The 8,890-nt window shown below is 37.4% G+C and overlaps 2 protein-coding genes across 8 annotated transcripts; one reads left to right on the top strand and one right to left on the bottom strand.

Annotated features, from left to right (window-relative positions):
• Nucleotides 1–1,328: 1,328 nt before the first annotated feature.
• On the top strand, nucleotides 1,329–4,319 carry LOC656067 (galactosylgalactosylxylosylprotein 3-beta-glucuronosyltransferase P). 4 transcript variants are annotated; one of them, XM_008200243.3, is made up of 7 exons: nucleotides 1,329–1,521; nucleotides 1,586–1,630; nucleotides 2,480–2,690; nucleotides 2,733–2,946; nucleotides 3,003–3,160; nucleotides 3,632–3,922; nucleotides 3,969–4,319. In XM_008200243.3, exons 3-7 carry the CDS (start codon nucleotides 2,499–2,501, stop codon nucleotides 4,074–4,076), a joined length of 963 nt encoding a protein of 320 aa, XP_008198465.1. In that variant the 5' UTR covers nucleotides 1,329–1,521; nucleotides 1,586–1,630; nucleotides 2,480–2,498; the 3' UTR covers nucleotides 4,077–4,319. The 4 variants fall into 4 exon arrangements, with proteins under 4 accessions (XP_008198465.1, XP_008198474.1, XP_008198462.1 ...); XM_064359571.1 differs by lacking the exons at nucleotides 1,329–1,521; nucleotides 1,586–1,630 and adding exons at nucleotides 1,678–2,289; nucleotides 2,336–2,421; XM_008200252.3 differs by lacking the exon at nucleotides 1,586–1,630.
• Nucleotides 4,320–4,398: 79 nt separating this feature from the next.
• On the bottom strand, nucleotides 4,399–8,325 carry RSG7 (Regulator of G-protein signaling 7). 4 transcript variants are annotated; one of them, XM_064359570.1, is made up of 10 exons: nucleotides 8,086–8,325; nucleotides 7,749–8,036; nucleotides 7,657–7,704; nucleotides 7,398–7,607; nucleotides 7,121–7,344; nucleotides 6,172–6,392; nucleotides 5,886–6,125; nucleotides 5,650–5,836; nucleotides 5,507–5,599; nucleotides 4,399–5,455 (listed from the first exon to the last, which is right to left on the bottom strand). In XM_064359570.1, exons 4-10 carry the CDS (start codon nucleotides 7,591–7,593, stop codon nucleotides 5,393–5,395), a joined length of 1,224 nt encoding a protein of 407 aa, XP_064215640.1. In that variant the 5' UTR covers nucleotides 7,594–7,607; nucleotides 7,657–7,704; nucleotides 7,749–8,036; nucleotides 8,086–8,325; the 3' UTR covers nucleotides 4,399–5,392. The 4 variants fall into 4 exon arrangements, with proteins under 4 accessions (XP_064215640.1, XP_008198443.1, XP_967637.2 ...); XM_008200221.3 differs by having other exon boundaries at nucleotides 7,398–7,704; XM_962544.4 differs by having other exon boundaries at nucleotides 7,398–7,704; nucleotides 7,749–7,936.
• Between the last annotated feature and the right edge of the window lie 565 nt (nucleotides 8,326–8,890).

The raw sequence follows: 8,890 nt of genomic DNA, 5'->3' as shown, positions 1-8,890 counted from the left end.
TGAAATCCAAATTTGTAACAACTTTTCAGCGATGGCTCCAAAAACAGTGTCGAAAAATTAACATAATTAAAAAAAACATAAAAAAATTTTTTGTAATTGCATATCTAAGTACATCTTTTGACTTATGTAAAATAATCTAGCACTGATTGATAGTTTTGAAGTTATAGCAAAAAATTGCTAAATCAAAAGCTCTTTTTTCCAACCAGGAACATTTGAAACGTGCTTGGGTATTTTAAGGCAATAGGTTTTCTGATGTAAAATAAGTTGTAAAGATGTATTATTTTATGTAGAATAGTTTTAGAGGATGTTTTTTTTTTATAAAAATAAATCATCAAAAATGATTTGTGTCCGATTGATGGTTGTGAGGATATCTCTGAAAATTGTTTTTGCTTTTGTGTGCGGATCGGGTGTCGATATAAAATTTGGCATTAATCTCGCGTCGATGGAACTTCCGTGCGAGGGAGAATCCAGCTTATAAAGGTATTGAGTGGGAGAGAAAGGGGTCGAACTTCATTAATTGCTCATCTCCCCTTTATCCGGATCAACACCTTTGGCATTCATAAGCAATCTGGAAACGACGCGTTGTCACTCCAAACAAAGATAAATCTATATGCGCGCAATCCGCCATCATGTCTGACATGCGTTATCAGCATCACCACTATTGTGTCCTTTCCGGGGTGATAACCTCCCTTCAATCTTTAATACCACACCTCTTATCACCTTTATCACAAAATATACTTTTTAAGCTCTTTACAAAAAACAAAAACCTATCAGGAAGCAACGCTTCACACTCAAATTTTATTGTCTCATTTAGACCGCGCTTAGCCCACTTATTTAGGCATATGTTATGATGAGCAGGAGAGGGTCATCAAATATTAAGCACCACTCAATATAATCTAATATCCTGGAGAAATAATTCGAACGAGTGAATCAGCCGCCATTACAAGAGGCCTTCAGGAATATGACACACCAGGACTTTTTGCATTAAAATAATCAAACTTTATTGTTTAATAACAACAAACCGGGCAAACACCGTGTTAAATCAATGCAACGCAAATATTCCCACCACTAAAACAACAAGAAAATCGGATTTGTTGTTTTATTTTTATATTTTAATAATTTTTTTGACCTGATTGGGTAAGGCAGGCAACCAGTCATACAACCGCTTTTGTTGTTAGTTGCCAACAACTATTTTTAATTTTTTGTTCGTTTTTTTTCAATTTGGGTAATTATAGGGTGGGCCACAAATGTTAATAACCGTAAAAATCGTTAAATATCGCCGGTAAGCGCCCCCTGTTGCGTTTTGAAGCAATCAGGTCGCAGGATCCTGCGGAGTAGGATTCAGCAGTGGCTAACTGGTGCAAAAGACACAAAATAATGTTTTGTAGCATTGTGCATCAATAGTAGAGGCAGCAAGTTGTGTATTTCGATGAAATTTGAATAAAACTGTGCAGGATCGAGTGTCATTTCGATGATGTAGCGCTGGGTACAATACGCTTTGAAAATGTTCCTGTAATTATTGTAAGTGGGTAATTTTTTATTTTAACTTGTAAATATCGGAAGATACAACAATGTATTTAAATAGTCGAAGAAATTCAAGACATGTGTGCACCAGAGACAGAAATTGCAGGTAAATGTTTTGCTTTATTGGGGAGTTCTAAACTAATCAATAAATAGGTATACATGCGGCCGGCTAGCACCCTTTTCAGACGCAATGCATTAGATCGCACGGAATATTATTTGATTTTTGCCGTTGAGGTCAAAACTGACCTTTCCCCGCTTATCGGAAAATAGTGGGGCACTGATACGATTGCTTCTATTACCATATTAATGGACGTGATAAGGACGCGCGTTTTGGGCCACCTGTATAACACGGTTCCAGCAATTAAACAAGAATTTTATTAATGCAATGAATCAATCAATCGCAATCTTGAACAATTGTTGTCGCTTAGATAAGGCAAGAATTAGGTAAACTTTGCCGTTAATATTGAAATTATCAACGTGCGGTCGGATTTTTCCGCCTGATACACGTCCACTCGGCCAATTAATTAAAGCAAAGCCCGTCCAATTATTAAATAATGCAAGAGTCAACATTCTAATTGCGTTAATGGTCCTTTTACGAATCGTGTCAGTGAATTAAGTGTTTGGCTAGTGTCCGGTCTAAAAATAGCTCATTGTGGTACTCGTCGCGTGATTTTTCATATGTATATGTTTACAAAATTCAAATATTGACTCGTTTTGCGCCAATTTGGGTCAGAAAAGCGGCTCGTTAGGCGACGGAAGCAAGGAGTAGGCGTTTCCTGAGGAAGTTTCCCAACTGAAATATTATTTTTAGTACGATAAGTCATGATTTTGTATTGTGTTCGGACAAGTGATCAATATTTCGTGACTGCCAACCCTCGCAAATGAGCCTAGATCAATGTAAAATTCGCGTTCTTCAAATGGACGGAAGTGAGTTTGTTTATTTCTCCGCTTTCAGGTCGAGATAGCTCCAAAATATGAGGCTTTCCATCAAAATGTATCTCATAATTTTCATAAGCGCATCGGTGATTCTGTACCAATACCAGTTGTCGAACGCGTGGCTGATCTCCCAGAATTCGCAAGAGTTCCACGTTCTGAGCCCCAAAACCGGCGACAAACCCCGCAGTGGCTCCCTGTTTAACGCCTCTTCCATTAGCAATACGACACCCGTAAGTCGCGCGCGACAGTCTTGCCATTTAACAAAAAATCAGTGTTTTCAAGAGCCGGAAGACTTATTGCCGCCCCTGTATGTAATAACCCCGACCTATCGCAGGCCGGAACAACTCGCCGAATTGACCCGACTGTCCCACACTCTGATGCTCGTCAAAAACGTATTTTGGATAGTCGTCGAAGACGCAACGAACAAAAACCACCTAGTTGCCGAGCTTTTGAAAAAAACGGGCTTGAAACACGAGCACCTACTCGGTGAGTACAAAGGGTGGAAGAAAAAGGCCTACTACTTCCGCCTTTTTTCATTACAGCGCCGATGCCTGAACTTTACCGCAAGAAAAAAGGGCCCAAACCTCGCGGCGTCTCGAACCGGAACCGAGGCTTGCAGTGGATACGCCAAAACGCCAAAACCGGAGTTTTTTATTTCGCCGATGACGACAACACTTACGACCTCCAGTTATTTACAGAGGTTTGCATTAAAAACCATAGAAAATTATTAAAAATATAATATACAGTGATTTGGTTCAAAATCCATTTTTGATTTGTGTGCATCCAGAAATAATGATCACATGAATGAATGTGAATTTTTTCAGAATTTTCTATTTAAATATTAATTAATAACATTAAAATTAAGAAAATATTAATTCATTTAAAACCTTGTCTGTTGTCTTTCTGCAAAAAATATGTAAAAAAAATTGTCGTTAGTCTCAAGACTTAATTTTGGTAAAGGAGGGGGTAAATTAATTATTTCTGTAAAAAAATCCAAGAAAATGTACACGCATAGAGATTAGAGATTAGAGTGTTTATTAACAAATGCTGATTTCTGTCTATTACTTAGTTTTTGAGATACGGTAAAAATATTCTTTTGTCAGTTTCAGCTTGTACCAGCTATCTCAATGGCCGAAGCAAAAATAAATATTTCTAAAGCGTGTTTTTTCAGATTCGCTACACAAAACGCGTGTCGATGTTTCCCGTTGGTCTGATCACCAAACTGGGCGTGAGCTCGCCCATCGTCCGCAACGGTCGTTTTTCGGGGTTTTATGACGGATGGGTGGCCGGTCGCAAGTTTCCCGTTGATATGGCCGGCTTTGCCGTCGCGGTTGAGTTTCTGTTGCAGCGTCCGAAAGCTTTAATGCCGTTCAGGCCTGGTTTCGAAGAGGACGGCTTTTTGAAAAGTCTCGAACCTTTTGAACCTCAAGACATCGAATTGTTAGCTTCAAATTGCACAAAAGTGAGGACTTGACTTGTGCCGGCTTGGACTAACTGTTCCGTTGCAGATTTTAGTATGGCACACGCAAACGAAGAAGAATGAACCGTCACAACCCTTAGATCTCGCCAAGTATAATAGCACTAACTTAGTCATGCTCAAACAAATACTGGTATAGGCAATCAGTCCGGAAGTCCATTTACTGTACAAATTTATAAGGGTTCTGTAGTTAACGACTTGCATATCGGTTCAGTTCGAGTTTATTTATGTGATACTTTTGTATGTTGTTTCGTTTTATATTGACGTGGATATTTTTTATGAAAGAGGCTGTGGATGACTTTTTTACCATCATTCGCTATTTAGAACATGTAAGATAAACAACAATCATGTAGCGTTTTGCGAAAGTAAAACAGTATAAGTACGCTCGTGTTTCACTTCCCCGATACAGGTTCCTGTAACTTTGAACTTTGTGGAATGGGCAGGTTTTGGAATAAGACTCGTTCGTATGATATAATTTATTGGAATTCTGTGTGGAATCACCCATCTACATATGGATAATCAATGAGATAATATGGCTCAATTCCTTTATAACATAATTATCAGTATATTTCCTAAGCATTGTACACCAATATTGAGAAAATTTAATCTAGTGTCGTGGGTACACTATAAAACCCCAAATATAAAACCATTTGGCATTTTGAACCTATACAAATGAATGAAAGCACTAGATTTGGTGATATTGTAATTGCACTGTCTGAGGAAAAAAATTGGTGCGGCCTATTCTCGTTTACTAATACTATAGCGTACACCTGAGCTAAATAAATTAATTAAAAAAAATATAGGTAGCGCTCACATATACAATTGTTTTCATACATTAACTAAACTTAGTTAATTTGTATATGGCAGTGTTTTATTTTTACTAAATGCCTCAAAGTGGTATAACTACACTGCACAGACTTTAAATCAACTACAAATTAATTTGTAACAGATACAGTGACACAGTCCAAATAATAACGTTATATACACACTTATGTACACTCGCTATTTTCCTTTGTTATATAAATATATAGTTATTTTGAAAATCAAACTTGTTTGTGCAAGTATCACATAGCAATAAACCGTTTCAGTGCTAGTAACCTTATTTACACTTTTAATATCATAAGAACGGACTGTTACTAAAATAATATCACTGGGTCACTATAGCTGTTAAAACAACAACACAATTAATATCATGAGTTCCATCATTATATGAATATCAATTTACTAAACGCCATGCATAACTTGTTCCAAAAAATATATACGGAATAGGTAAACATAATAGTTTTGACATTTATAACAAGCAAAGTTGTCCAACTTTTGTTACAAACAATTAAGTCAACAAAAATCTGCCACTGGCAATATTTGTATTGTCGATAGATGAACTTACCAATATTTGGATAAGTCATAATTAGAATGAAATTTTGAGACTCACGTAATTGTTTTCGATTTTTAAATTTAAGTTACGTTGTCTTTACGTGCTGAAAATGACACGATGGAGCGAATCCCTTTCACCGAAGTCTGCAAACAAAAGATTAACAATTAATTACACAAGATTGGTAAAACAATTACTTTTTTCTTCGATCCGTTCAAAAACTCCTTGTACATTTCTGATCTTAGGTACCTTGAATAACTGTCACTCTTCATCAAGTGATAAACGTGGGCCTAAAAACCGGTTTGTTGATTTGATTAGAGGTATAATGTTTGTGTCATACCGCTGCACAGTCAAAGCTCCATCTATCCTGGCTTTCCATATTCTTCTTAGTGATTTCATAGGACTTGCAGTCAACATTGATTGGACAGCTTGCATCCGGCGCCAAAAACTCCATCCAAATCTCCTGGACTTTACTCTGGACTTCGCTCTGAGGAAGCGCTTTTAGTTCCTGGACAGCTTCCCAAAACCTACAAACCGCCAAATAAACACAATCAAACTCGTAAAACCGTTAATTACTTGAGGTTCTCTCCACTAAACTCCTTATCAAGAAACTTAACAAAATGTTCCCTCCCGACTGGATCCTGCAACAACTCTTGCAAACTAAACGCCCATCGTTTCACCCGACGAGCTGATATGTCTTTGGCTTGTTTCTCCTGTTCCCACAGTTCGGGATTATCGGATATCCAAGGGTTTGGGTATTCGGGCGCAACGAAAAAACTGTCATATTCCAAATACTGCTCATAATAAGCTACAAATCTGAGAAAAACGGTAAAAGATCCAAAAAAGAGGAAAATCGACTCACGATTCTGCCGCTTTCGATACTTTGATGTTTCGTCTCTCTAATCTAGATTTTAAGAGTGCGATTTGTTTCTTGAGTAAGTCTTGCGAACTATTACTGTTGATACCCGATGTTGACGGAGACATACGTGGAGGACCAACGTGCATGTTCTTCAAGCCATGCAGAGGTTTGTTCATTTGGCACGCTTTCTTAATATCAATCTCAGTGGTGTTCACGCACCCAGGCTAAAAACAAACGCTATATTTAATATTTAGCGAGAAATAGGTGCCCAAACGTGTTTTTCACTGCGATTTTATTAGAGTTCTTCGTTATAACTTATAATAATAAAACTACACAAAAAGTTTTGTATTAAAACCTAGACCCTTAAAACTTTGTATACGTTCCAAATCGACCATTCTGAATTATTTTCATAATGGTTGAGTTACCAGAACTACAAGAAATTTTGTAATTTTAAACAGTAACCACCCATTTTTATTGCATTTGTGTATTCGGCTTCTCAAACTGAGTAAAATTTACCCAAGTTGTTGGTACTTACCTGTCATAGTTTTTCACATATGTAAATTTTATTCCGATACCTATCTCTTACAGATTTTGAAATAATTACAACGAATTTTACTTAATTTTCATCGTTCATCAAATAGACCTTACAAGCCTTGAAAAATTATTAACAAAGTTTCTAATGTGGGCTCTAAAAGAAGCACCCTGTAGAGTGTTTGTTCGGACTTAGACTCCACGCACTTATTATTTTACAGACGTTCGGATTAGCGAGGTTCTACTGTAGTTCTAATGTGGGATTTAGACGGAACAGTTTGTATAATATAAATAATTAACGACCCCGGTAAAGCCTATCTATTTATTTACGAAAATTGTCATAAAAACGTTTTACGTCCGCGAAATTATTGTTATTATGAAAATGCGTTTAATCTTATTCAAAATAGTGAAAAAATGTTACCATTGGACGATGCACATCCCAGAAAGCCCGCTCCTGGCTGTCCAAGACCTTCCTCTCCAGCTTATCTCTCTTCTTATCAACTTTGCTCTGCGCTTCCGCTTGCATGAAAATAAATTCCCACTTCCGTGAGAACATTTTCTGCAAACGAGCCAGATTTTCGGCTTCGTAGTCGGCAAGCTCTAATCGTGTTTTATTTTGCATTGTTCTCTTGCAAAGGTAGACAGCTTGAAAAAAAATGAGGATGATTTAGATAAATTTGAGGGTTTTGTGTGTGTACCATAGTCAGTATTCTCAGGTTCCCAGCAGTTGGATGGCCAAAAATATGGTGTTTGGAATCTATAAAAAGTATTATCGTTTTTGACAGTAAGCATATGATCGTCGATGGGAAAAAAATATCCGTGTGCAGCCATAAGGTGTGCAAGATGTAAGGCTTCTTGTTGATCTTCAACGTCTAGGTTTTTCATCATCCACATAATTAAATCAGAACCTGTGAATACCGAAGGGATCTTAGACATAAAGCTCTTCACAGTACGCACCGGCACCCCCGTGGTCTCATCTTGCATTTTCTCAACAATTTTTTCCATCTGTAAAGGCATGTTTGGGGCGGTTTTAGCAAAGTGGCGGTTACCTTTTTGTACAAGAGGTGGTTGGGGGACTCCTCAGCCACAGACGGGGTTTGCGCTTGGACAGCGTCTTCGTTAGTGCTCGTTCCGGTACAGCCCCCATTGTTAGGCTCCGGCTTGCGCTTGGTGGCAGCCTTGTCGGAGTTCATCGTGACCATATCAATGGTTTAGGAGGAGCCCCGTCCTCCCTTCTCTACACCAACACCACTCACGTTAATTAATTAACATTACAAACAACCCCAACGCTCATTCAATTTTAAAACAATTACAAACGACCGAATTCATCGCAAATCCTGCCGGACACAATCAATTTTAAATTAAATACACATTTATTTAACTTACTCCATTAAAATTTGTAACCAAAACTGCTGCACAGGAAACCCTGTTTTCTGCATCTTTTTTTAATTAAAAATTTATTGCCACCGCCCGAATTAGCTCGCTTTCAAGCTCGCCCACATTTTCACGCTGCGTCCCCACGCGAAACAGCCCTATTTTCACAAAAATTATCACAAAACGGCTTATTTATTTTTCTACATACAACTACCATCACAGTTACCATCGATATTTTCTTTGCTTCGGGCGCTCACCGAACACGCCCGACACACAACGACGGCGCCAAACTCAAATTTGTTTACTTCCACGACCAATTTCCGAACCAAGGAAGCTTAAAAATACTTTTGCACAAAACATTACTCATTCACTAGTTTGAAAATTTGTAGTCGTAAAATTGTGACTTACGATGCTATAAACCACCGCTATGTTGGCAATAAACCAAATTTGCAGCTTCAAAATTAGCCGCACATTTTTACGTGTTTGTATTGACTCAAATTTTTCATTTTAAAATGGGTGAAAATTGATTTTGGGCCGCAACTATCGATTTTCAGTTGCCAGCATTGCAAAAAATTGAGTCTTTTTTCACGAGATATAGCTCTTCAAAGTAAAATTTTTAAGTTAAGTTTTTGATGCTTCAAATTATATTTTTTTTTGACTTCAGTTAGCGAAAACAACAGCTCTTGGAACATTAAACAAATACCTGTTAAAAAAAACAAAAATTAATGTCATATGGTGTACATAACAATTCCATAACAAGTTATCGAAATCATTACTAAAATCAGCAAGTGTCGTTATTAGTAACACATAACTTTAT

This window comes from Tribolium castaneum, chromosome 10 (assembly GCF_031307605.1).
Source record: "Tribolium castaneum strain GA2 chromosome 10, icTriCast1.1, whole genome shotgun sequence".
In the NCBI taxonomy this organism is placed as follows: Eukaryota; Metazoa; Arthropoda; class Insecta; order Coleoptera; family Tenebrionidae; genus Tribolium; species Tribolium castaneum.
The sequence above is the reverse complement of the archived record's forward strand: the minus strand, read 5'-3'. Positions and strand labels throughout refer to the sequence as shown.

Bases quoted from the DNA above. Each gene is read 5' to 3' on its own strand.
- LOC656067 (XM_008200252.3), top strand. From the start codon at position 2,499: ATGAGGCTTTCCATCAAAATGTATCTCATAATTTTCATAAGCGCATCG. The intron at 2,691-2,732 runs GTAAGTCGCGCG...ACAAAAAATCAG, and splicing joins CCATTAGCAATACGACACCC to TGTTTTCAAGAGCCGGAAGA. The intron at 3,923-3,968 runs GTGAGGACTTGA...GTTCCGTTGCAG, and splicing joins TAGCTTCAAATTGCACAAAA to ATTTTAGTATGGCACACGCA.
- RSG7 (XM_064359569.1), bottom strand. From the start codon at position 7,901: ATGGTCACGATGAACTCCGACAAGGCTGCCACCAAGCGCAAGCCGGAG. The intron at 6,393-7,120 runs GTAACATTTTTT...GTTTGTTTTTAG, and splicing joins GGGATGTGCATCGTCCAATG to CCTGGGTGCGTGAACACCAC. The intron at 6,126-6,171 runs GTGAGTCGATTT...CGTTTTTCTCAG, and splicing joins GTATCGAAAGCGGCAGAATC to ATTTGTAGCTTATTATGAGC.